The sequence below is a fragment of the Festucalex cinctus genome, chromosome 13 (assembly GCF_051991245.1).
Source record: "Festucalex cinctus isolate MCC-2025b chromosome 13, RoL_Fcin_1.0, whole genome shotgun sequence".
NCBI classification, from domain to species: Eukaryota; Metazoa; Chordata; class Actinopteri; order Syngnathiformes; family Syngnathidae; genus Festucalex; species Festucalex cinctus.
The window spans coordinates 9,245,288-9,272,656 of record NC_135423.1 but is presented as its reverse complement, the minus strand read 5'-3'; the positions used below and the strand labels follow the sequence as shown (position 1 = coordinate 9,272,656).

At 41.5% G+C, this 27,369-nt stretch overlaps 2 protein-coding genes across 2 annotated transcripts; both read left to right on the top strand.

The window, feature by feature from the left end:
* The first annotated feature begins 1,130 nt into the window (after positions 1 to 1,130).
* On the top strand, positions 1,131 to 15,728 carry LOC144033413 (scaffold protein ILK). The gene is made up of 14 exons (XM_077541483.1): positions 1,131 to 1,153; positions 1,674 to 1,811; positions 3,368 to 3,564; positions 8,384 to 8,549; positions 9,251 to 9,346; positions 9,418 to 9,514; positions 9,592 to 9,675; positions 10,097 to 10,182; positions 10,687 to 10,796; positions 11,804 to 11,931; positions 12,007 to 12,128; positions 13,482 to 13,581; positions 14,333 to 14,463; positions 14,681 to 15,728. Exons 3-14 carry the CDS (start codon positions 3,476 to 3,478, stop codon positions 14,828 to 14,830), a joined length of 1,359 nt encoding a protein of 452 aa, XP_077397609.1. The 5' UTR covers positions 1,131 to 1,153; positions 1,674 to 1,811; positions 3,368 to 3,475; the 3' UTR covers positions 14,831 to 15,728.
* Positions 15,729 to 16,091: 363 nt separating this feature from the next.
* Positions 16,092 to 26,865, top strand: apbb1 (amyloid beta (A4) precursor protein-binding, family B, member 1 (Fe65)). Its single transcript, XM_077541183.1, has 14 exons — positions 16,092 to 16,268; positions 17,586 to 18,145; positions 19,467 to 19,672; positions 19,752 to 19,811; positions 19,908 to 19,987; positions 20,080 to 20,146; positions 21,376 to 21,522; positions 21,769 to 21,896; positions 22,779 to 22,893; positions 22,963 to 23,041; positions 23,128 to 23,208; positions 23,288 to 23,403; positions 23,889 to 24,065; positions 24,848 to 26,865. Exons 2-14 carry the CDS (start codon positions 17,608 to 17,610, stop codon positions 25,001 to 25,003), a joined length of 1,950 nt encoding a protein of 649 aa, XP_077397309.1. The 5' UTR covers positions 16,092 to 16,268; positions 17,586 to 17,607; the 3' UTR covers positions 25,004 to 26,865.
* Positions 26,866 to 27,369: the final 504 nt, after the last annotated feature.

Sequence of the window (27,369 nt, the reverse complement as noted above, 5' to 3'; positions counted from 1 at the left end):
CTGCTCTGTTTAACTGCTGACTAACGAGCATATGTAATTTGAGGCAGGTGCCCAATTAAGGAAAGGAAATTGACTCGGTGTGTCCTTATTTTCTGCTCTAAATGGAGTGATTCCATATATTTTTTTTCCTCAGAATGGAGTGATTCCATATTTATTTCCCTGCTCTTGCTCTATAAAAATAACATTTACTGACCAGCACAATGTTTTTTCTTCATTTCTTTTAGTGTTTCTGAAAGCCAAGATGTTGCACTTTGGAATGACCTTACGGCTGTTTCATGCTTTTTATCTGAGTTTGATCTACAGAACAAAAGGTCTGAGTGAGTGCTCGTCCAAGACTGGTGATTCCATACTTTTTGCTAGGGGTAATATGTATTTTTTCTTTTTAGTTTAAAACGTTCAACTAATGTAAACGTGTTTGATCAAAAATAAAAAGCGTTGAGCTTCAAATGGTTCGTGTTTGTGCTGTTGCGGCGCACTCTTGTGGCTCCTTTATTCTTGCAACGTTACAGGCATATTTTCACTCGCTAGCCTCATAATGAAGATTTGGTGATTGTAGAATTTTGTGTACGAACGCAATGCAAGATCTGTACTATTATGAACTTTTTGCATAAAAAGCTAATATGGTAAATAAGTTGCATCCTCCAAAGCCTGCGGAAAGGGCAAGCCTTTAAAAACGGGCACGGCCAAATGCGCCGAACTCAAAATGCTTTTTCAAATTATGGAGCCCAAGTGTGTGCACCTGTTGAAGATGACACAGGTAAGCTAGTGCAATGTCACACAAGTACAACAATACAATATAATGGGAAAACCGTGACAATAGTTATATTGAGACATACAAAATGAATACCTTTAGAAATGTGTTTTTAAATGTATTAACATAAAAAATAAGTTACCAATGTTTACTTCTGAAAATCCTAAATGACTCAAATATCCCCGGGTGCGCACCAACTGATTCACTAACACAAAGTTGACAGCAGAGGGCACTGTTGCATTTATCACCGCGGGTCCACGGGCTTTTATTTGAATGGTCGATCAGCTTTGTGCAGCCATCCGCTTTCAACCTGACCTTCGATGGCGTCCTATCAAGTTCTCAACCTACGAAGTGTCAAGCGGCTGGAGGTGTGGCGCACGCGGCTGACCAGCGTCCGTCCAGGTGATCCGACGTCATCGCCGTCCGTCCGCCGCTTTGTCATGCCAACAGCAACCATTGTTTCTATTTGCTACATTATTATTATTATTATTATTATTATTATTATGAACTCATCAAATTTAAATAGCGCTTATTTGGACACGCTAAGACGCTTTACATAGGAGAGAATGTAAAAGACAACAAAAATAGTCATAATAAAAAAAACAAAAGATTAAGGAAAGCCCAGTTTGAACAGGTACGTTTTGAGAAGGGTTTTGAAGTTTTCCAGTGAGTCTGTGTTCCTAATAGATTGTTGTAGTGCATTCCAGATGGTGTGAACAGCAGCAGCGAATTATTGTTATTACAGTATCATTATTAAAAGTATATGTAACTCGGATGTAAAAACTTTAATTTCCAAGTCACTTTCTAGTTATTAAATGATTTATTTTAAGAACATACAGTACATGCAGACGTACATAAAAAATCCATCCCCTGAAGGGATATTATTTGATGCAGTGCTCAATATGTTCTGTGGGGGGCGTAGTGACTCCTCCGGCTGCCTTTACGTGAGGGTGTGGACGTCGGCAGTCGGCACCGTTCAGGCTCTCCGACGGAGACGCAAAGGAACACCGCTATAAACTTCTCCTGAGTCTCGAGGCCTCTTTTCACTACTTTACATTTGGTAAGTATTCGCCTCTGTTTGTTTGAATGACATCAAGTCGCCCGTCGTGTTTGTTTAAGGGAGAACCGACGCCGATTTTAGTCGCTCACATGAATGCACCGTCCACCGTCCAGAATGGAGGTTAGCTAAACTTGCTAGGCTACAGCTGCCAAAATGTCCTTTCCATTGCTTCCTCTTTTCTCGAGTGTGACGTTGTTGACTGCTTTCTTTTTTAGGGTAAGTGGTCAACGTGATGTCTGTATCGAGTGGGAATCAACAAGTTAGCTCCCTCGTATCGTGTTAAAGCACGAAAGTTCGATAGCAGGCGCGTTGCTAGCCAAGCAAAATTGTCATTAAACTTCACCTTCATATAAAAAATACTTGACCATTTGGATGATCGCATATAGACTTTTTTTTTTTTTTTTTTTTTTTTTTTTTTTTATCTTCTTAGTTTTCTTGAAATGATTCCCAATTGTCAAGCTGAGCATATTAAGCTACTGTTACAGACAAACAACAATCCCCCCTTTTAAGGAAGCAACAACGTGCAAATATTTGAATTTACAAATGGCCCTAAATGCCCAACAATAACATTTTAAAATGCTTACAGGTGTTTATTGAAGTGAATGAAAATGCCAAGTTGCTTAAAGATGTGCACGAAGAGCCTCACGTTGATCTGTGTTTTGCTCTTGAGTACTGATAGTTAATCACGCAAACGAAAATTAATAAATAATCTCAAATAATTTTAATTGTATGCACACGTTCCTGTTTAGCAATATGATTGACCAGTAGGAAAAAAAAAACTTAATTGCCGGACTAAAGTTTGTGAAAGTACTTAAAATTTAATGTAAGTATTAGTAAAATTAATGAAGAATCTTTCCTTATGCTCTTTGGTTCAATGCTATTTAATTTGGAATGTTAATGTTTTAAAGTAATAAATTATTTATACAAAATATGTATAATTGTGAGACAGCACAGTGTCTGAGTGGTTAGCACGTGGATGGTTGTTCGTCTCTGTGTGCCTACAATTGGCTGGCAACCAGTTCAGGGTGTACCCTGACTACTGCAACGAAGCCAACTGGAATAGGCTCCAGCACCCCCGCGACCCTTGTGAGGTGCAAGCGGTTAAGAAAATGGATGGATGGATGTATAATAGTGCTTGGGATTTCATAATTTAATTTTAACTTATTAACTGAGTAATTTTAAGATGCCACACATGTATGAAACATTTTTTTCCATTCAGTTATTAAATCAAAATGTTTCAAATGCGTATTTAAGTTTGGTAGATATTTTAATTTGGTTGTCAGTGAAGTCATATGTACCAGATATATTGTTGCTTACCACACAGGCCATTTAAACCAGGCCAGGTCAACGTTGGTTGTGTGTCTCAATAACTTGCACTGTCATCCTCATCATCAATCAATTTGGGATAAGAAACCTACAACACCAGCGATGTCACATGAAAAGTGCCATTTGCCTAGAGAAGGGGGAATTTGGATATCACAACTTTATTTGAAGGCCATATGGCTCATCCCGACTACCTTTGTCTGACTCATTTCTTTCAAAATTGTCCATTTCAGGCCAGTGCGAGTGCCCACCCGAGGCTCAGCGATCGTGACGGATGAAACCGCCGTCTTTGTGCGTCAGCTCCGCGTTGTGTCGCTCGGGTTAACGTCGGACGGCTCAAAATGGACGACATCTTCACTCAGTGTCGAGAAGGCAACGCAGTGGCCGTGCGCCTCTGGCTGGACAACACGGAAAATGACCTCAACCAAGGGTGAGATGCCGTCTGGTGTAGGTGCTTTCAAAAGGAACTATTTCCACCATAGGTGGTAAAATGACGGTTCAATGTTGTTTACATGAAATTGAATTGATTGTTGTGGAATGTGGAAAACAGGAAGGGAAAGGCCAGATTTTATTTGCAGCGTTTAAAATGGGCTTCTAAATCTTAATGGTGATTGCTGAGTCGTCATTGTCTCCCAGTTTCATATGGATGTTCAGAGTTCTGATATATCCTTAAAAAGGGTTAAGTCATTAAACCCATGAATCTTAAAATAATCCGCCTTACCGTAATTGACATTAAAACTTATCTTTAAAAAGTCTTCAGAAATATTAACACACAAAAGTGGGATTTAAGTTTGTAAATAGTCTAGAGGTGCAACGATTAATTGACAAATAATTGATTATCACATGAATACATATTTTGGTATTTGTTTAATCATTTACAGATCTTGTTGAAATTGTTGTTGACATTGTCCATTTGGCATTTATCTTGTAAAATTAGCACATAAGCAGTAAATATTCTCAGATTTTTGCAGACCTCCTTTAACACACATTGATTATCTTTTAAAAACAAGACTCACGTCTTTTTCTACTTTGGAAAATAATGAACATTTTTTACCCTTTTATTTGTAGCATGTAACACTCAACCAGTAACTAGATCAGAATTAATGTATGCATTTTTTACACTGTTGTTTTCAAATAATCTGTTTTTAAATAAGGGGATGATGGAGATTAAAATGTTTTTTTTTGTTTGTTTTTTATCTGATTCATTGATGAATTGACATTAATTGAATAAAATCTCTAGTTGCAGCCCTAAAATAGTTTCAAATCTCGAATACATTAACATAAAAAAAAAAAAGAAAGTTGTAGGTATCTTGATGTCTGTTTTTTACAGGCAGTGTAAAAGGGAGGCTCGAAAATAGCTTGGTTGAATCGCCACTTTTTTTTTTTTTATTATTTTTTTTAAGTCAATATGTTTAAAAAATTCTCAGTCCCAGCACTGAGCAGCGACTTTTAGTTTGTCCCCTGAGTGACGCCGGCCCGGGTTTGAACCCACTTCCTCGGAAGCTCGTGTTTATCGGTTGGGAATTCCCTTCCACAAAGCGTGACGCCAGCACAGCAAGCTCGCCGTGATGGTGGAGGAGATCACGGAGAGCGATGCAGGACTGGCATGCCGGTGAAAAAGATGGCGTCCGCAGCAATCGATGGTATACGCGCTCATCCTGAGCCGACAGGGATTTCCCATTAGCTGATTAGCGTGTCAAGCTGCTGATTTATCGCCTCGAGTGGGAAGAGAAACACACGTCGTCACTTTTCCGTCTTCATCGCAGTGCAGTCGGTGTAACCTTACGATGCAGCCGCTGCCTCCTGAGCTTCTGCAATTTATTTCCTTGGGAAAAATAAACTTCTCGAGTTACAAAAACATCCACTTTTTTTAATCATGTCTGTCGTGTGTAGTATTGTCAACTTGCTGTCTTGTTCACTTTTGTGCTGAAAGAAATTGCCTTGCATCTTATTAAATGAGGCTACGACCTTTGAAGTTGAAAAATTGCCTGGTCCAGTTTAGGAGTGGGAACATCTGGTTACTACACCATACGATACGATATGCGATACAAGGCTCACAATAACGATTCTCTCACGATATGACGATACCGCGATTATCGATATATTGGTCAGTAAAGTAAGTCCATGATAATCTATAGTTTTTTTTTTTTTTTTTTTTTGTACCATCACTGAAACACAATATTAAAACTAGGGTCTTCTTAAGTGAGTAATTTAGTGCATTAAAAAAATACAAATTTCTTAACAGAGACAACTTTCTGTGAACAAATTTGTCTTTCTTAAACACTATTGTCATGCCACATAGTCAATTGTTTCATTTTATAAACGTTGACAATTTTTTTGTATAACATTGCAAAAGTAAATATTTAAATAATATTAAATCAATATTAATATCCCTCTGAAATTTTGTGCTTCAAAAAGTCGAAACATAAAATATGTTTTAAAAGTTTAACATTGAAGATATAATACACATTTTTCATAAAAAGGTATGCAAAACTAAGTTGCTGGACAGATAAATGTCTTGCACAAGTAAAAGTAAGCTAATGAGTCTTCTTCGCCTGAAGACTTCCGTACATTTCCCCGCCACTTTTATGAGGTGCTCCCCCTAGCGGCCCGCCAAGTAATTGCTCAATAGGTAATGAACAAAGGAGCCATTAGAGTGCCTGTATATTAACTACAAATATTGATACTTGGCGTAGATGTATCGATAATCTAGCGAAAGTATTGCGATTTATGGTGATATTGATATATCGTCAAACTCCTAGTCCAGTTCGGATTGTGTGTGTCCTTCCACAGAACCTCAAATCTCAGAGTGAAATACGTTGCGCCTTCCCGGGTTGTTTACGCCGGTTGCCGCCACCACAACGCTCTGGGGAAAGTGTGGTCGCTGAATGCTGAATCTCCTTACAAGGAATAACACGCAGGCGGCCCCACTCGTGCTCCCACCCAGCAAGACGACTGTAGCACTGTCCAAGTCATGTTTGGCCAGACAGACAAGCGTGCGTGGAATGCACATAACCCCCCGTTCCTCCGATGATTCCTTTTCCGACATTCCTCTTTATTCCAGCGCTGGGAAGACTGATGCTCCCTTTCACTTGGCACTCAAAACATCCAGCTGCTGCCCTTCTCTTCACTCATTTTGGAGGTGTTTCTCCTCAAACAGAAGCCCTCTGCTTCATTGTTTTCTTTGGGTTTAGTGCTTCAATTGCAGCCTTGGCGCTTGTCTTTATTTAGCTGGAAAGCTAGCACCGGGAGCCGCACAGGCCGAGCTATGCGGAGGGAAAGCTCCTTGTTTGGGAAGGTGGGAGCTTTACAAGGTGATTGCTGATTTTATATAGAACTCCCTTTGTCAGTGCGGCGGGAAGTGGACATTTAGTGGTTGATGACACTTTTTATGAGTGAATGTCAGTAGAAATTGGTGCATCGGGGTTTACTTGCTTAGTCATTAGTTTATCTTATCTTAAAACTGAATGAATCCTCCTTTATCGTCAAATGCCTCTCATTTCCTCGGCTTTAACCGGCCCGTTTGAAGAGCTGGCGGCGACGCTTTCTGGCTGTTAAATTGCCAGACTGAAGCCCGTTGGCAGGTGGAAGTGCTGGAAATAAATTACTGCAGCCGGCCAGGAGTGGAGGCTTAGAACGGGAGGGGCGGGGGCTATGTGTGGACTTGCTATTCAGTACATTAGAAACCGAAGAGCTTGAACGTGTCATGGTGCTAATTGGAGAAGAAAAACATTTAGATTTATTTTTCTTCATCCATTAGCAAGTTTTAGCAGAAAAAACAACAGATTTCCAATAAAACTTTATTTAAAAAAAAAAACAAACAAACAGCGTGACATATGAGCAGACTTGATGCATGTGCTAACTTGACATCATGTGGTCCAAATTGACACACGGGCTACATTGACATATGGTCACAAAAGCTGATGCGAATTGACACGCAGCTCAATTGAAAGACAGCGGGCCGGACTCGACACACAGACAAAAACAGCTTGACACGTGGACTAAACAACTTGACACATGGGCTAGCTTCATGCTTGCGCTGTCTTCACGTATACGCTGACTTGAGTCACTTGACATTCGAGCATAGACTCAGACTACAAATCTTCACTTGCCATTTGCGTTACCTTGACAGTGTCGTTCACATCCATTCGAATCTCACGCCTTTCCTGGGAAATAAAAAACAGATCATAATCCAATTAGATGAAACATCCAATTAGATAAAAATGTTAATGGACTTGTCCACAAGGTCCAGCTGTGTTCAGCACGTTGGTGGCTGCTTGCTGCTACTTTAAGTCCTAAAATGCTAAAAAGTTTCATTTCTTATTTGAATGGTCTTATTTGAACCATGATCCCACTCCCAAGTCAGTTATTGCACCTGTTGGTGTTGTACAAAATAAAATTGTCCTCACCGACACACATCAAAAGCCAATGACTTTAGGCGATGTTGTCTCTGGGGATGTTTTTTTTTTGCTACGCAAGGCCATTCAAGAGACAGGACACAAAATAGTATACAAAATTGATTTTGTTAGTAGTCAGACTCAAAGATCTTTCTTACAGAAGCATTTGGCTTCCTTCCGGGGGACTTGTGCCCTCATAAAGTTGAGCTCATTAGTTTTTAGGCTTTAGCCTTTTGGTCAGGCAGGAAATGACCGCCTCCCGCCCGATGCACAGATAAACTTGTGTCGTGGGACTGAGAGGGTCTGTGCGGGACCTCCACACAACCATGCAGGACGTGTTACCACAAGCTAGCAAAGAGGCGGCGGGGGCGGAAGGTTGAAATTCCTTCATAATGCGCCTTCAGTTCTCTCTGGACTTATTGTGCTCCATGTTGACTGGAAGCAAAAAAAATAATGTGTGACATGAATTTGAGGCTTTACTTGAGAGGACGACGCAGGAGGCGAGCATAGCCTCCAGAGGAATGAAAAAATATCACACGTGTGGACTGCTTTGACACATTGACCGAATTGACATTCGGGACAGGCCCAATTGGCCAAGTTGAAGCAAGGGCCAACTAACTAATGGGAGATTTTTATGTATGGGCCGACTTGATGAGTTGAGCATGGGCATAACTTGCCCAATATTGACACATGGGTCAACTTGACACATGGACCAAGTTGAAATACGGACTCTCAGTGACACTTTACAGACAGTGGTAGTGGTAATGAAAATTCCAAAAAGATGTGTCCAGTTAGCCACCAAAGTGCAGCAAATCTTCCACGTTTAAAACATCCATTCTGACGTGGTTGCAGGGACGACCACGGCTTCAGCCCTCTGCACTGGGCGTGTCGGGAGGGCCGCTCCAGCGTGGTGGACATGCTCATCATGCGAGGCGCCCGCATCAACGTCATGAACCGCGGGGACGACACGCCCCTGCACCTGGCCGCCAGCCACGGACATCGCGACATTGTGGGCAAGGTACTACTGGAAAAACTGGGTCACGCATGCACGCGCCGAGTCTTGTTCTTTTAACGTTGCATCATCAAATCACAGCTAAAAATGGCTAAAAATAGTCTGTAGTATTTACATGAGAACTCGTGTCATCCAGTGAACGAACTAAACCATACTTTACTGTAGCTTTGATTTGTATTTCATCAGGCTGGAAGTGACAAGCAGATTAGGTGGAGGTGGCTGCCTCTGAATTTTGTACACAGGAAAAACCCTGCTTAAGCATGTGGATAATTGTTGTCAAAGCACAACTTGTAACTGCTAATAATGTCCCAGAGCAAGACAAATCCAACAGCAGTGTTCCTCTGTGTTTATTTTTTTGTTGTTGTTACATGTTCAGTATCAGGTTTTTTTTTCTTTTTAGATGGGATGCACAGAGATTTATTGCAGAGCGCCGCAGACTCGGCCATTGCAACACACCGCGTAAACCTGTCATAATCTGTCAGGTGGCGGTATTGTTGGCAGGACTTGTTAGTCTCCGATGTGTGTGATGGTATGCGCCGTGCGTCAGAATTAGAAACGCTGCCAGGCATTCAGATATGCGATTTAATATTAGTCACAGCGAGCTGCCACCTTCAGAATACTTTCTGCATGTGCTGTATGCAGCCCAAACAGAATACATGGTACCGGCCGGCCATCTTTAATGTGTCATCTTTTGTTTGCGTTTGTAGCTGATTCAGTGCAAAGCGGACACCAATGCAGCTAACGAACACGGGAACACGCCACTGCATTACGCCTGCTTCTGGGGACAAGACTTGGTGGCAGAGGTTAGTTCGTCCCCCCGGTGGACTCAAAGTGCAATTTCCCACAAGGATTTGCTTTTTTGTCGACCTCACAGGACCTTGTGAACAATGGCGCTCAGGTGAGCATCTGTAACAAATATGGGGAAACTCCCCTCGACAAAGCCAAACCTCACCTGCGAGAACTCCTCAGAGGTATCCCGTCAGCCACCGTTGCTCACTCAGGACTCTATCCCGTCCAGTCTGTGTTCATTTTGTCTTTTGTTGTCTAGAAAAAGCTGAGAAAATGGGGCAGAACTTAACCAAAATTCCCTTTAAGGACACCTTTTGGAAAGGCACCACGAGGACACGACCCCGTGAGTACAGAAAATGGCGCGAGAGCAATTTGGTCTTTTAAAGCTACCTTTTTTTTAATTTTTTTTTAATTGCTTTGCATTGTGAGCCCAAATTTCAGTTAGAAGTGTGCTTCAGATACTAAACCACTTGAGTGAAATGCAAAGCAGAGAATTGAAATGCCACTGCATTTGGGCAAGGAGAGCCGCAGTCACCGATGCACTTTCAGATGATTATTGGACAGGCATACAAATAAAGGCACGCATTTGACACAGAAATACTACGGCAGGTACTGTAATTACACATTAGAAACCAGCTGTTTCTTGTCTTTCGCTTTTAGCATGTTTTTTTTTTTTTTTTTTTAATACAATACTAGAGGTACATGAAAAAACGAATTGCCACGTGACTCTCTGTTAAAAATGTTTCAATTTCTTCCATTTCTAGGCAACGGTACTTTGAACAAACACGCAGGCATCGACTATAAGCAGCTCTCCCTCCTGGCTCGAATAAACGAGAACCAGTCTGGAGAGGTACGTTAATTGATAACCATTGTCGATTGATGCCATGTCCACTGTTGTACAGTGAACCCTCGCTATTTGCAAGGTTTTGGGACCAGGCCCAATATTATTTAAATTCATAGTTTATACACAACAGTAGAATCCCAAATCATTTGAATATCTTTTAAAAGTTCTCTAAATAAGTTAAAATCACACAACTGCAGTACTGCCTCTGTTGAAATGACGTATTTTTGACAGAAAAAAAAGAAGTCTAGATAAATCATTTAAAAACTTCTCCCACCATTAACGTGTACAACTCAATTGTGTGCACACCCTCCTAACTGGAAGAGGCTTTGTTCACAATTAAGAGTGCAGCATTTTTGATGCCATCTTGGGCTGGTAGAGAAAGAGTACAAAAATGCACAACAAGGTCCCTTTGTCAGCAAATACGTTTAAGGGCAAATCTTGAATTAGCAAAGGTTCACTATACCTGCAATATGTCTGTAGCTTGTGTAACATATTACTGTTGATGTGCAGCTGTGGCAAGGCCGCTGGCAAGGCAACGAGATTGTGGTCAAAGTGCTGAAGGTCCGCGACTGGACCACGAGGAAAAGCAGGGACTTCAATGAGGAGTATCCCAAACTCAGGTGCCCATCTGACCCATCTTTTCTCTACTCTTGTGATCATGATCATCACTTGTGCTGTTTGTTGTCAGCGTCAAAAGAACATCTCTATGCCATTTATCAGAGTACCTCGATGATTCATGTTAACAAAGTCTGAATTTCTACCGCCTTAATGATTGAATCAACTTAAGTTTGGAATATGAACTGCTGCCAGTGTTTCATCTCCCTTTCAGCAATTTACTGCATCTTTTTGACCGACACTGGCATAGAACACGTTGTTTAAAGGGATACTTGACTCATTTTAGCAATTTTCAGCATTAAGAAGTTGATCTTTAGAATTAATTGGATAACTTTTTGTTCATGCACAATTTAGACCCTTAAAAACACATTATGCCGGTTTCTGTCGACTGAAAATGACATCACAGGTGCTCGGGAGACGGGTAACAGCCAATCATGGCTCACCTGTTATCTGTGTTTGGTCATGTAACAAACTGAGCCACGATTGGTCGTGACTCCTAATCGGTTTCATGTGCCCGTGTGATGTCATCTTCAGTTGACAAAGTGGCAAAATGTGTTTTTAAAAGTATCACTTGCTTATGTACGGAAGAGGATTAGGGCCAGTGGAGTGGGGGAAAAAGGGTTTACAGGATTCTGACTTCATTCCCACAATTCTGACTTTAATCTCAGAATTCTGACTTTGTGATGTAGACCTATGAATTGCGGGAGAAAGTCAGAATTCATTCAGAATCCTGCCAACCTTTTTTTTTTTTTTCTCCCCCCCCTCTTCACTGGCCCCAATCCTCGATTGTAGTCATGAAAAAAAAAGTTATAAAATTAATTATAGGCAAAATATCTTTTCACTGCTGAAAATGGCTCATGAGTCAAGTATCCCGTTGAAAGCGATGTCATTAGAGCAGGTGCCACCCAGAAGTACATGTTGTGGAAAACTATTGTTTGTATGTGTCTCACGCTTCCGGTTGTCAGCTGTCTATTGTTGTTTTTTTTTGTTGTCGTCCTCGTCACCATCCCAGGATCTTTTCCCACCCAAATGTCCTCCCCATGTTGGGGGCATGTCAGTCTCCACCTGCCCCTCACCCCATCATCATCACACACTGGATGCCTTACGGCTCCCTCTACAACGTGCTGCACGAGGGCACCAGTGAGTACTGTATTCTAACGGCCGACATGACCTGAATGACCTTCACCTGACGTTTGTGTGTCGTCCCGCCGTCAGACTTTGTGGTGGACCAGACGCAAGCGGTGAAGTTTGCTCTGGACATAGCCTGTGGGATGGCCTTTTTGCACACGCTGGAGCCCATGATCCCACGACACTATCTCAACAGCAAGAGCATCATGGTGAGAAGACGTTGTTCTAGGTGTTTACAGGCGAAGCTTGAGAAATGCACCTACACAGTTCCATCTGTTTCTACAGTTTACTTACTGATGGTAATGCCCTTGCATGTGGGAAAGGAGAGCCATAGTCACCAATGTGTTGTTCCAGCTCTTTATTGAAAGCTGGGAGAGCAGTAAATCAGTTGCCGCACACGAGCTCTTGGCTATAACTTTCATGATATCACGCCTTCCCTCCAGGCCCCGCCTCTTAAAGGCATGCACATACACAGAGACTGCAATATGAATAGTATTTCCTATGCATTTTGTGATTGCAATCTTTTTTGTGTGTAAATATATTTACAATCTGTTTAAAAATGTTTTTATAAGGATAAATACTAAAACATTTTCTTGGTATGGTATCGCTATATTGCAGGTTTTCACCTATTTCGGGTCCGGGTCTGGAACATATCCACAATAAACGGGGTTTGGGCGGTTTACTGTATTGTAGAAAAGTTCATTTATTTCAGTTATTAAAACCGTGAAACTTTTATGTCATCGTAGCTTCATTAATTAAACACAAGGAAAAATGTCTCGCAGATGGCCAATTCTTACTTCATTTGTCTACAAAGTCACTATGTAATGTCACGTCACCCCCACTCACTCTCCACTAGTATCATTTGCCAATACAAATTGTCTGTGAGCCACTGCCACCTACTGTAGTGGATGTCAAATTACATGTTATTCTTGTATGTAAAGAAACAAAAAACCTGGGGGCCTGCCACCCTACTTAAGGAGGACTGCTCTAATATGCAGGCATTTTTGACTAGCTTTTCTTAGCATGCAAAAATGTTCCCCAAAATGTTTGGCACAAGCAAGTCCATTTCTCCAGAAGCCAAAATCTGGTTTTCAGAATTGCTGGTGTGTTGTACTACTTGGGTTGTAGTGGTCATTATCCTAACAGAGTCTTTTTCATAACTTCATTATCTTTCATGTACAATTAATACCATTTTGAAAACACATTTTCCACTTGTTGTTGATTGAAGATGACGTCACCAACATTAAAAACCTTCTCAGTCTACACACAAACATAAAATTTAAGGAATAAATAACTAACAAAGGTACCCATTTCCGTATCTACTTGGTCAGCAAATTGAGCCATGATTGGTCGTTACCTGCTTCCTCAGCACAAGTGATGTCATCTTCAGTCTACAGCAAGTGCAAAAATGAGTTTTTAAAAGTATTAATTGTTCATGGGAAAAAAAAAAAAAAAAAAAAAGTGTGTCCCAAAACCTTTGGCCACATGCTGTCCATAAAAAAAAATCCCTGCCACGTCTCTTTTCACTCAGGAGTGACATCTCACTCCTGTTTCATCCACAGATCGATGAAGACATGACAGCCCGGATCAGCATGGCGGACGTCAAGTTCTCCTTTCAGTGTCCTGGCAGGATGTACTCGCCCGCTTGGGTCGCTCCCGAGGGTGCGTGATGCAGCACACACCCATCCAAAGTGACAGCTTGAGCATGAATGATCACTTTTACGAGGACAAGCAAAATGCCATCTCTGTAACGATGTCCTCCAGCGATGTCTTGTCTGAAGTGATTAGGAAGAAAATGGAATTGGTGTACAGTACGCCTCTTCATAAAGAGCTTCCAGACCAGCGCGGCGCCGCATTTGTCAACCGTGGGAGTAAAATTGCAACATTTGAAAGCTTTTTCCTGACTCAAATTGAGGAAAAGTTGGTGCTACGTCTCCCAATGCCTCAAACATGTTTTCTGTCAACTATAGTTCTTTCACGGTTTCCTTAGATCAGATATTAGTTCAGTGGTTCTTAACCTTGTTGGAGGTACTGAACCCCACCAGTTTCAGTCATGGAACCCTTTTTCATTCAAAAATAAAATGTGGGAGGATTTTGTTTATTAAGAGAGTGGGCAGCTAAAATTTTGTGGCAGGACTGTTTTCCACTTTGTGCATTCAACAAATAGATTTTTGGATTTTGTTTTGTAGTAACAAACTCTGTTACAAGAAATGTATGAGTCAAAGCACACATTTCACTTGTGAAGCGTAAAACTGAAAGTTGCCAGAAATGCAAAATGCGTGAAATGTCTGCTCAGATTCAAAGTATTTGTACTCGTACATTACAAGACAGCTAATGAGTTGTAACATTAGGTACACTTGCACACTAGCTCTGATTTTTTTTTTTTTTTTTTGGCCTGCTTAATTCTTGACAGCCCTGCAGAAGAAGCCAGAGGAGATCAACCGGCGGTCGGCGGACATGTGGAGCTTCGCCGTGCTGCTGTGGGAGCTGGTGACCAGGGAGGTGCCCTTTGCCGACCTCTCCAACATGGAAATTGGCATGAAGGTCAACAAAGATCATGAAAAGTATCAATGTCAAATGTATCCCTATTGCGTACATGTAGCCTTTTCCACCTTAATGCACATTCACTTAGTTTTTTACTCCTTCCTGTCAATGTTTACACGTTTGTCACGGTCTAAACATCACTGTGAAGTAGTAAAGTTGATTTTGTTGACAACCCCACTAAAACTGTTTGTAATTGTCGTTTCCTCTTCCCCCTCAGGTTGCTTTGGAGGGTTTGAGACCCACCATTCCTCCCGGCATCTCGCCACACATCTGCAAGCTGATGAAGATCTGCATGAACGAGGACCCGGCCAAGAGGCCCAAGTTTGACATGATTGTGCCTATTCTGGAGAAAATGCAGGACAAGTAGAAAGAAAAAGAAGAAAAAAAAGCGGACCTTTTACCCCCATGATGTTGCCTTAAACTATTTTTCTTACTGCAGCATTGAGCACCGTCACCACTACAATACAACAGCATCGTTCATTTTTATTCTTCCACTGTTTGTGTGTGCGTTTTTTTTCTTTTTTTTAATTTATTTTTTTTACATGCTGACTGTAATCATAAGGACTGAATACACATGGCTGAATAACCTGTGGAGGGCATCGACAGGTTTTATTTGGGTCTGAAGGTGTTTGTATATCACTGGCATCGGGCGGAATCCTTGCACCTGTAAAATCATCACTTTTCAGGAGATTCCAAAAACAGCAGTTTGTTCAACCGAAAGGTGAAATAAACTAGCACCCACTTGTGTAGACTGCCCAATAGTATGGATTTATGAAAAAGGTTTTGCAAATTGTGACAGGATATTTCGTCATAACGCAAGCGATGTGCTAAAGCCAGATATATTATCCCAGCATGAGTTGCCGCGTTAGCGGTTTGCAAAGCATGACAAAGCGTTTCTCAATGAGTATAGCTATTTTTTTTTACTTTCCCATACAACTGAAATAGTGTATGGCCTATCACAGATTGTGTTTATTTTTTTTTTGTTTCACTGAAAATCTAGCCCAAATATGCTTTTATATTTGTATTTTTAAATGTCAAAGTGCCTCAGAGGAAACGAGCGCAATTGCTGAATTGTGGCCATCAAATTTAATGTAAATCACCTTGGCCGCATCTTGTTTTTCCATTACACCCAGCATGCCATTTTATTTTCTCTTTGCATTTCTGTGCCTAAAACAGCTTGCTTACTTTGCGTCCAAGCCAAAATCAAAAGCAACCTATACAAATGTATTTATATAAAAATATTAAATTGAAAATCATGATGAGAATTTGTGTGTTCATTTTGTGTGTTGCAAAAAAGCTTGTGGGACCTACAGTTGGCAGTATAGTTACTGTACAGTGTATTAAAGGAATGATTCATAGCACTTCAGTTATTCTACCTTATGTAATTACCATGTACCATATTCCAAAATTGAAATGACTAATTTTCCCCATGAAATTTCCACAGTTTTTTTTTTTTTGTACATGAAATTAATATATGCAGCAATAAATCAAAGCTTAGAATTGACAGGCTGGGAACACCTCAATTAGACGTGAATTAAAAGACATTTTTGGTGTGTTTTAAATACAGTTTTGTTGTAAAAGCAATCAGCATCCAAGCTCGGCCGTGACGTGAGAGTGACGCAGACGCAGGCTTGTCATCAGCCGAGCCTGGCTGATGCTAACACGACCCCCCACCGTACTCCACCCCCGCCCCTCTCGGAGCCTGACAGTATCCGTGGGCACCGTATCCACCACGGTAACATGGAACCATGTAGCTCCTAGCTCGCTCAATTGGACATCTTTCGAAGCCAAGGAGGGTTCCGCCGGTAAGTGCGAACGCTTCCATCCGAGTGGGTTGCTCTTCAGCTCGACGTCTCAGAGCTCGAGTGAGGAGCTAACGTTAGCTTAGCCAAGATGACGGCGGTGATGGCGGACGGACGGTGCCCCCGCTGCCCGTTTTCATCCGGCGGCGGGTCGAGGCATCTGAAAAATGCGGAGGGCTTTCATAAACCCTATTTTATTTCATTTTGATTTGGTTAACAAAGAGAAATAAATGTTACCACGATGATATGTTCATATTTCTGGAGACGTAACGTTATTAGAGATTAACTATACGTGTATGTGGCCATAGTACGTTTCGCATTCGAAGGATTAGAACGTAAAAGCGAAATGTCAGGCTTCGATGGGCGGTTTAAACAATAAATGGTGTGTTTATGTGTATATTTAGTGGCGCTTTCACAGTAAGTTCGACTAGGTTAGCGATCAAAACCCCTTGGATGGAGCGAGCCAGCCTCGCTAGCTTTGCGAGCTAACATGCTAACAACATACAAGGGTTTTTTCCTCCTCAAGATTGTGGGTTATATAACGCCCAATAAACACTGCGTTGTAGTCGTGACAGTCTAAACGTTATGTTATTTTTGCGAGATAGTATGCGAACAACATCTAATCTCATTACAGCACGAACTTGCATTAATTTTTTATATTCATATTGTAAATCCGTGCATTACTGTCAATCCTCGGATATGCGTTTAGGCTAATCTCAAAACGCGAATAGAACCCCGAAAAAAATAGTTTTAAACCACTCGACTTCAACCTTTTTTTTTTTACACTACAATGAAACTTAAATGGAAAAAAAAAATAGCTTTCTAATTTATTTTTTTCCACAGTGAATTATGGTGTCCAAAATTCTAGTACAACTCAAATGTTAACGTTTGATTTTGTTTTAAATTTCCAGGCGCAGTAGCATCTCTTACACAGAGAATTAAAAAAATAAATACATAATTAAATACCTGATGTTTACCAAATTTTTAAGATTATCTGTTATTGGCTGGCAGAAGTTTTAAAACAAGCTGATATCATATTTGTCAAAAATGCCAAATATCAGCCCCAATGATTGGTCTATCCCTGAAATATATACTTAAAGCTTCTCACGAAAGCCCGCTAACTTAATGCTAGCACACAGTGCAAAAGGCCCGAGACTGACAGGCTAGTGTAAATTAAAATATGTATAAAAATATATATATTAAATATAATATATAGATATAATAATTAGAAACTTTCAAACATAAATGCACACAGTGCAGCAACACATGCAAACAGCATTCAGCAACATTCATAGGCGTATAAATTGTCTCGACTCCCAGCTACGTGGAACGTGAAGCAGCCATGGGCGGCCACGATGACGAGGACGTCAGGCCGTACGTGGCCAACAAGCAGCGCGATGAGGAGCTGAAGAAAAACAAGCTAAACGACTGGTGTGAGCACGAATCGACGGGTAACAACGCCAAGTGGCACAAAGAGGGCCAGAACCAGCTGCGCAAGGTGAGCGAGCACCAGCAGGAGCAGGACCACAACTGCAACATCAGCCACAATGGCAACCCGGACGGGGGACGGGAGGAGTCCCCCAAAGCGGCCACCCGGGAAGAGGCCAACAATATCCTCAATGAGCCGCTCCTCATCCATGCCATGGACGAGGACGAGGAGAAGGAGAGGGAAGAGGAGGACAAGGGGGAGAAGTCGGAGGAAGCGCCTCCGGATGGAGAGGAAGCCCCGAGAGGAGGAGGAAGAGAGGGAGGCATCCCCGGCAGGAACGCGTGCCTCCTGTTTGCTAACGTCAACGGGACGCCGAGTGACGACGAGGCCAACTGGCCCGCCGTCACTCAGGACAACGCCGCCGATGCTTCTTCTCCAAACGGCGACAGAGGTAAGCGGTGGGAGAACTTGAGTGGGCCAACTCTCTTTTTGTCATCTTGCAGGAGAGTGACTGCAAATTTTAGGGCTACAATCAAATCTGGCGGATTAACAGTATATTTTGGTGCTGATACTCAGTATTGGTAATATTATTTTGGAAATTGTAATTAGAAGTTACACTGTTCAAAATGTAATAGTTGTGTAACTATTTCAATTATTTTCTCAGAGTAATATAATCTAATCCATTTGATTACTTTTCTCAATTTTAAATCAATGCTCTCAATTGTTACCCATTATTTTGACATTTTTAGACCAGATAGTTTGCAAAGTGACAAAAATTAAAAACAAAAAACAAAAAAGACATGATGAGCACTTGAAGCGGCTCGTAAGTCCTCCCTAGCAAAGGAATTCTTCTCACTTATACTCATTTTGTGCTATTTAAGTGGAGATTTTTGGACAAGTGACACAGTTTGAAGCACCAACAATAATTTGGATGCGTCAACCTTGAGAACTTAGCAGAATTTTGGGCTGTACAAGCTTATTGCTGGACATTTTTAACTAGGCCCACTATAACAAATTTCTGTGGGCGATATATTTTCCCAGAAACTATCATGATAAATGGTAGTTTTTTTTTGTTTTTTTTGGTGCAACTGGTATAGTGAAAGATTTAGAGCAAAAATCAAAATAACTAGAATACATCCTTTAAGGGCGGCACGGTGTCTGAGTGGTTAAGCAGGTTAATTGGGCGCTCAGAATTGTTCGTCTCTGTGTGCCCTGTGATTGGCTGGCAACCAGTCCAGGGTGTCCCCCGCCTACTGCCCATATCCAGCTGAGATAGGCGCCAGTACCCCCCGTGACCCTTGTGAGGAATAAGCGGTCAAGAAAATGGATGGATAGATGGATGGATGGATGGATGGACGGACATCCTTTTTAAGTGCAGTTATATTTTGTGAATGATGTTGAACATTTGCATTGAAATTGTAGAACAATAAAGATACATATAAGTTACAAAATATAAAGAAAAATCAATCTTGGTCTCTGTTCTAAAGAAATCCACTTTTTTTTTGTTAGAAAATGTGTACTGCATATGTAGTCTGAAGTTAGGTTAAATGTGAAAGTATAATCACAGGAAGTATTTTCACAGCATGATCATTATTATTATTGTTGAATGTGTATCAAATGTTTTTGCATTGGATGGCAAAATCATCTGCCTGGGCAGGCACGGGAATGCACATGGTCAGATAACGGCAAAACCGCATTGTTCCGTGCAGCTGAACAGTACTCGGTTGTCACCAATCCATTCCTCAACTTCTCCTCATTTGTCCCTCTCGAAGAGTCCTTCTGGGACTCGAGCGCCTTTGAGACGGACACGGACCTGCCCGCCGGCTGGATGAGGGTGCGCGATACGTCGGGCACCTACTACTGGCACATCCCCACCGGCACCACCCAGTGGGAGCCCCCCTCCTCTCTGGGGAAGGTCGGCGACTCGATGCTGTCCTCCACCATGTCCCTGGAGACCACGCCGTGCGAGGAGTCCGAGGTGACATGCCTTATAAAATATATTTTTTTATGGGGTTCAAAATGAGATTTGAATGGCAAATATTAATGTATTTTTCCAGGAATCCTGGGCTCAGTTTTCCAGCACAGACGAAGGCGGCGCTGACGGAGAGCTGTGGAAGGTAACTAACCCAAATGACGCTTTGTAAACGGAGGCCACAGAATGGAGGATTTTGTTTTCCCTCATGTCAACACATCGTGTCCCCGTCCGTCCTCAGGAGGAAGGAGAGGCTGCGTCTGATCAAAGCCTGCGAGAGTTTGAGGGCGCAACTCTACGCTACGCTTCCATCAACCTCAAGTATTTACCCTCACTGTCATCTCAACAGATTTTTTAAGTGATCTATTATTTTGGGAATCAACATTCTCTTGCACTTGTTCGTCACTTTGCAGTTACAACTGCTCTCAATCTGAGGATGAAGAGAAGCTGGTTCCACTCTGCACTGATATTGAGAGCAAGGTAACCAAGTTAGAACAAAACACATTGCTCCGAAAAGTAGGTCATCTTGGGCTTTCGAGTGAAATTGCAGAATGAGCCAAGGAGCTTTCAGTTTTGGTTGATTATGGAGGCACCATATGGAAAAAAAGTGGGAGGGTTTTGCCTGTGGAAGACCACATTTCCCAGGAGGACCAGCGTATCCGGGTAACCCCCGGGTTGGAGCTTCTGCCACCCATGACAACTGCAATTGTACGTAAACGTCCTTTGTAATGAAAGGGGGAAGTGACGTTTGCTGTAAAGTCGTCAGCATTTTAGTAGTTTTTTGTGTGGCACCCTCCTCACAGTTTTAGTGCCAGTAAAAGCGATTCAGGCCATGACAAAGGCAACATGCAACTAGATGTAAGGCCATCTTTCATCATATGCATTCTGAAAATATTTTTGGAAGGTTGAAAAGTTCCTTATAATTGCTTTAAAATGCGCCATAACCTTCACAGGTGAATTAATACTGCATTCGAAGAAAGTGGGACGTCGGCTATATCCCACTTGAAATCTCCCACTGCCGTCCTCAAAAGCGTTTGAGGTGAATGTAAACAACAAAGATGGCTGATTCCAATAAATTGTTTGTTGTTCTGGTTAACACAGTCATTCCAAATTATGTTGTGTTATGAAAACCTTTTTTAAATAACAAAATTAAAGTCATATGTTTAAAATCTTGTAAATTCTGTTTTGCCATTCACGGTCCATGTCTCTTCGGGGGTCGCCATTGTCGAGTGACGTTATTATAATGATTTAAAAAAAAAAAAAACTTTGCCACTCGGATTTATGAGTTCAAAAGGGGCCTTTCCTGTGCAGACCTGATCTGAAGTTGCAAAAGTCTGACTACCCACCTTGCTCGAATGCGGCCTCATTAATTTGACCCTCTCTAAACTCTTGAATACACATTTGCAACTGTGGCAAACAGCTAAAGGAGCAAAATTCTCAACTGGTGGTAGATCTGTGAATTGACCAGTACCATGAAATTCAAGTGTTCTCACCGGTTGTGCGAGAGACTGAAAGAGTCACTGAAAGAGCTTTGAAATTAACATTGATCAAGAATTACTGAAACCTTTTACTTTTGGACATCACAAGGTGGAGTGAAAGTTTAGTGCCATCATATTTCACTCGACAGCCCAATATCCCTCAATTTTGTGAGTAGCGTATGAAGAGAAAAGGATGGCAATGGTTGACCTTGTGTTGTCGCCGCGTGGCAGTGCTTCGCAGTGCGTTCGTTGGGCTGGGTGGAGATGTCGGAGGAAGATATGGCGCCAGGCAAAAGCAGCGTGGCGGTCAACAACTGCATCCGCCAGCTGTCCTACCACAAGCACAACCTGCACGACACCGCCGGCATCTGGGGAGAGGTGAGCTTTGAAAAGTATTTTCATGAAAATATTATTTGATATTGCCCAGCACTATTAATACACAAGTACAACACATGTTGTGAAGTTTGAACGCGACATTGTCAAAACTTGCTTGCTTTCAGGATAAATTAATGCACATCTCACAAGGTGTAAAAACACAAATGTTTGTTTCCCCTGCTTTTTCTTTTAGGACTGTCATTTTTGTGAAAATGTTTTTTTTTTAATGTTTTGTGTGTGTTGACGCAGGGTAAGGACATGCTGATGGTGCTGGAGAACGACACCATGAACCTGATAGATCCGTTGGGACAGACGCTGCTTCACGCGCAGCCCATCGGCAGCATCCGCGTGTGGGGTGTCGGCAGAGACAACGGCAGGTCAGTTTTCAGACAAAGGCACGAATGATACCATTTTTGTTGAGTTCGGTCCGATTGCACTCCTTTTTGTGTGCGCAATTTTCATGGGGTTTGTAGAGTTTTTTTCCTTGACCCTCCTGTTGGGGGGGATGCTGTTCATATTTGTCAACTGTGGGTGCGTGCAGCCCTTTGAGACTCTTGTGATTACGGGCTATTTAAACAATCTTGACTTGACTTACAACTCATCTCAGGTTTTAGTTATCACGCCAAGTTTGGAAATGGTAGTTGATGCTAATCAGCAGATTTTGTTTATCTAGAAGGTAAGCTTTGAAAAAAAAAAAAAAAACTTGACGTACTATAACAAAAGTGACTGCAGTTTCTGAATCAGCATGTCAATTTTAGTTTTATTAATCAGCATAAAAATCTTAATAGAATGTTTGTTTTTCTTCAATTTTATCAGCACATACAGTTAACATATGAGTGCCCCCATGTAAAAGTTTTCCCAGTAGTAGAGGGAGGTAGCCCCACCCCCTGAAAGAATCACTACCTATAAGCACAATTCAATTGTGTTGAGCTTTTATAGTTAATATATTTGCATAGAATCTTGAAGACTTGTTTGCTTTGAATCTAATGTTGAGTCAGTCAGTTTGTTTGACCTGATATGAGGACCTCTGCTGGACATTTTTTGCCATTACAGGTGCATGTTCAACTACTAGCCATGGTTGCTTTATGTTGTTCTAATGCTTGTGTTTTTCTTCCATGCTCCTTTTTCCACATGCAAACAGGGAAAGGTATACTTGAGGCATTTTTTGTACTCTCTGTTGTGTGTCTTGTTACATTTGTATACACATTTCTGACTAGTGATAGTATGGCAGGTTAATATTCCTGTGCTTTGTCCCACAGGGATTTTGCCTACGTGGCCCGAGACAACCTGACGCAGGTCCTCAAGTGTCACGTGTTTCGCTGCGACTCGCCCGCCAAGAACATCGCCACCACTTTGCACGAGATGTGCTCCAAGGTCTTGATGCTTAAATGTCTTGTATGTTGACATTTTTTAAAATTGTATTTACTTTTTTTGTTTAAATAGATAATGATGGAAAGAAAAGCATCCAAGCCAGGCGTGAGTCGTCTCAGCTCGGACTCAGGAAAACCCTTGTCTGTTGAGGGTAAGCAATAATTGAAAATGTTAGCCTGTTTATTGTTCACGCGATCAATCATGATGATCACCTGAGTCCTTCTTATTGTTCACCAGAGTTTCCAGCTCCCAAGAACGAACTTTTCCAGCGTTTTCAAGTGTATTACCTCGGCAGCGAGCCTGTGCTCAAGCCCGTGGGTAAGAAAACATTCACTCCTTTTCATTCCGTCCCCTCCCACTCACACGTGCATGACAACGATGATGAAATGTTTTTCAGGTATGGACGTGATCAATGACGCTCTGGAGGCGGCCGTGGAGGGCAAAGACAAAAACGAGTGGACGCCGGTGTCTGTCAACGTGGCGCCCGCAACACTCACCATACTCGCAAAACAGGTTAAAAAAAATCACAAGGGCTGGCCAATAGTCGCCTACAAGTAAAATGTCAGATTTATATTTTCCAAAATCCAATTTCCAATTATCATCTATGCTTTCCCTAAGCATAAAAAGAAAAGGAATATCACATTATTCAAAATTAGTTTTGCTTTTCGACTGTTTTTCCCAAGAACCAAATACACCTTTCTTTTTTTTTCTTTTTCTTTTTTTTTCTTTTTTTTTTAACGTATTCTCGATATTCAGTTTTTAATGGCATCGGACTGTTGTTTCCTCATCATCTGACACTGTAAAGATGAAACAATTCCGAATTCTTGACTGTCACTCAACTGTGCATCTTTTGTAAGTTAGCGCCCAAATCAGTTTTTTGAGGGTGAAAAATGGGCCCGACCCCAAAACTTAAATTTAGTGAATGCTTTTTGTTTAATGGCTGATGTGCAAATTTCTTGAATAATCCCCAATTGATATCATACGATTGCTGATTTCAGACGGAAGAGGTTCTGTCGGAGTGCCGCGTGCGCTTCCTGTCTTTCATGGGCGTGGGCAAGGACGTGCGCACCTTCGCCTTCATCATGGCCGACGGTCCGCGAGACTTCACCTGCCACAAGTTCTGGTGCGAGCCAAATGCCGCAAGCCTCAGCGAGGCCGTCCAGGCCGCCTGCATGGTCAGTCCGCAACTATTTGTTTGTGTGCATGTATTTGGGGGGGGGGACTACATTCAAATGATGCTTCAATACCTGAGCGCACGTGAAAAAATGTTCTATATTTCTTTTTATTTTAAACAAACCATTTTTTTTTAATTGTCAGGTTTAAATATTTATGTCACATGTGCGTTTGGGCATTTCAAGTTTTGTTTCCGTTGTCAAATTATAGTGAAATTGACTTGACATCTTAGCAATCAGAAACTCCCATAGAAAACCACTGAAACTGCCATCACAGAAAAAAACAACACCTAAACTGAAAATATTTTTGTTGTGCAATTTTTTTTTACTATCATTACACATTTAATTTTTTATTTTGCGCTTAGTGACCTGAAAATATCTCATGGAAAACCAGTGAAAATGCCATCATAAAAAATATTTTAAAGTATATGTTTATTCTTTTTTTAATTGTTTAAAAATAAAATACAATTAAATACATAAATAAATAAATTAATTAATTAATAAAACTAGCACTTCTGGTCCTAGAGACCAGAAACCATTCCACAGAAAACGTGATTATAGAAACAAATAAAATGAATTAAAGTTAAATAAAGAATATTTTATTTTTTTGCGCTCTGAATTAAAGTTTAACTCCCAATTGATGACGTTCTTTCAATAGGCCCTTTTTTCTTTTTTATCCCAAAGAATATGTGTCTATGTTTTTGTTGCTATACTACCAAGGTCTAAATCATAAAATGTATTTCAATGTGTGGTGTTTGTTTGTTTGTTTGTTTGTTTGTTTGAAGCTGCGCTACCAGAAATGTCTGGACGCACGTCCGCCCAGCCTGGCGTCGTGCTTGCCCACCCCGCCGGCCGACTCTGTGGCCCGTCGCGTCAAGAAGGGCGTGCAGAGCCTGCTGGGCAGTTTGAAGAATTACAGGTCCGGCTCCCAGTCGCCTTGACGGGCCGCAACACCAGCAAGGTCCACGTCCTCGCCCTCACACTTCCGTCACGCACACGTGACACCTTATACACTCGTCCTTTTTGTGTTGTGGAGTAGCTTGCGGGGAAAAGACATCATCACCTCCATTTTTTTTTTTTTTTTTTTAACTCGAGTCCCCTAATAGATGGAATTCCAGCCTTGCTTGGATTCTTTTATGTGATTTTAACTATTTTTGTGTTTTAACAGAAACAATTCTTGGAATGTTGGGACGTGATGCACGTCACACGCTAAAAGATGCTTGATTGAGCGCGATAGATTGTCTCACACCCACGCACTCAAACGTTGTTCCCTATAACGCCTCTGTGCAATTTTAGTGGCCACGGAATGCACGGTTCACTTACAACGCGCATTAGGCCGTCATTTTGTCACGTTTTGAGAACCGCTACCGTGCACAGTAGAAATAAGCAAGATGACTTGAAGTAATCGGCAAAGATAAAAAAAAAAAAAAAAAGGAAATACATTAGTGGCACGCTTGGTCACATAGCTGGCACATGAACATGTGTGGTGTCTTGCCAGTAATCCACAATAGCCACATCCTTGCACGGTTGAAATAAACTAAAATGACTAAAATAATCCATGGCTATCAGAGAAAATGAAAAAAAATGTCTTATTGTTAGCATAATTAGCATTTCACTCTCAGACTAAAAAGGCTGAAAATGCTCATGGCCACCATCTTCAGGGACTTGAATAGAACAGCAAGGGCCAGCACGTATGGAGATTCGTTGAATCCCCTGCCAACTGTGAAAAATGCCTACAGATGCCACAAGATGGCAGCAAATCAATCAGGGCTGTCAGACTCATTTACAGCTAAAGCTGCAATATTGTGAAGGATTCTCTCTATCATAAATGTATAATCACCTCTGAATGATTACATCTACAAAGTAGTTTTAAGAATGGGGGGGGGGGGGGGGGGGTATCAAAATTGTATCAAGTATCAAGAAACATGAAGTAGACACAATTGCTTCTATTTAGTGGGCCACTCGAAAAGGATGTGACGGGAAGCTTCTCAACTTCCTGGACACCAAACTGCCACCAGATGGTGCCAAAGAATGATTAATTGTGGATTTTGTTGTGGTCTGGGCACCTAAATGGCCCATCAGATGGTGACCTGCCAATGTGTGGGGTTTCACTCCACATGGTTTTCGATAGAATCATCAGAAGTGTACGTCCATGTTTAGGCTAAGTGTGCCACGTAACTACACACGCAAACACACACACTCACATCAGTCTTCCAAAGACATCACCGAATGGCGGATTTGCATGCAAGTTGAGTGGCTCGTGTGCAATCGGTCAAATCTCAAGGAGAGAGCGCGAGCGAATGTGCCCAGAACCGCGCGCGCACACAGACCTGCTCAGTAGTACTCTAGGATGCATGTTTCAGTGTGGGAAGTGTATCCCGTGCATTCGTCATTCTCGTCGGCGTGCGCGTGTGTAATCATTAACTAGTCGTAAAAAGCCACCACAGAGCAGGTTTGTTTGTATGTAAGACAATTGCCATCAGCTCCGCACACGGAAATGTAACTTTTGTTTTTTTTATATATAAGGAAAAGTGAATGATCTCATCGTCGATGTGTATGTAGCAACCTAGTAATAGTCAAGAAAAAAAAAAAGTATGTATGCTGTATATATTTCTACATTAGCAACACTAACCCACCCACTTAACCAACCACACTCCTCGTCACGTTTGTGCACACCAACATCCGTCTAGCGGGATTAATTTATTTCTGCTCATGTACATTTTAGGTGTTAAAAAATGGATGTGTGTATATATATAAATATATAAAATTAAGAAGTCATCTCACAATAAATGTCAACATATCATTGCTGTCTTCTGTTTTTTTGGTGGTGATTATTAGTTGCAGTGCAGTGCACATTGGAGACACAGGGTGGAGCTCTACTCTTTGTTGTGACTCAAGTCATGACAAGTAGAACGACAATTACTTTTTTTCGCCTGGGTTAAGCTTTCAAATTAGAATTTCAAGTTATCGTCAATGAAGCCAGATTTTGGGTTTCAAAGGAGGGATTCGATTCTGGTTTTGTTTTTCAAACAATTAGTTTAGGGTTGCAAACAAAACTTTTAAACGAGATTTAGGATGTCAAAGCCTGGCTCAAACTTTCAAAGTAAGGTTTTAAATTAGGGTTCCAAAAGAACTGGCTTTCCTTTGGATTTCCATGACAAGTGAGCGCCTCTCCCCAGTGAAGAGCCGTCCTTTTGTTTCCCCTGCAAAAGATTTGGAGATGAAAGCTAGCGGGAAGCAAATAGCGTAGCTTCTCGCGCGGAATTAGCCAACGTTTGAAGTGTTCCGATCCACTCGGGGCCAAACC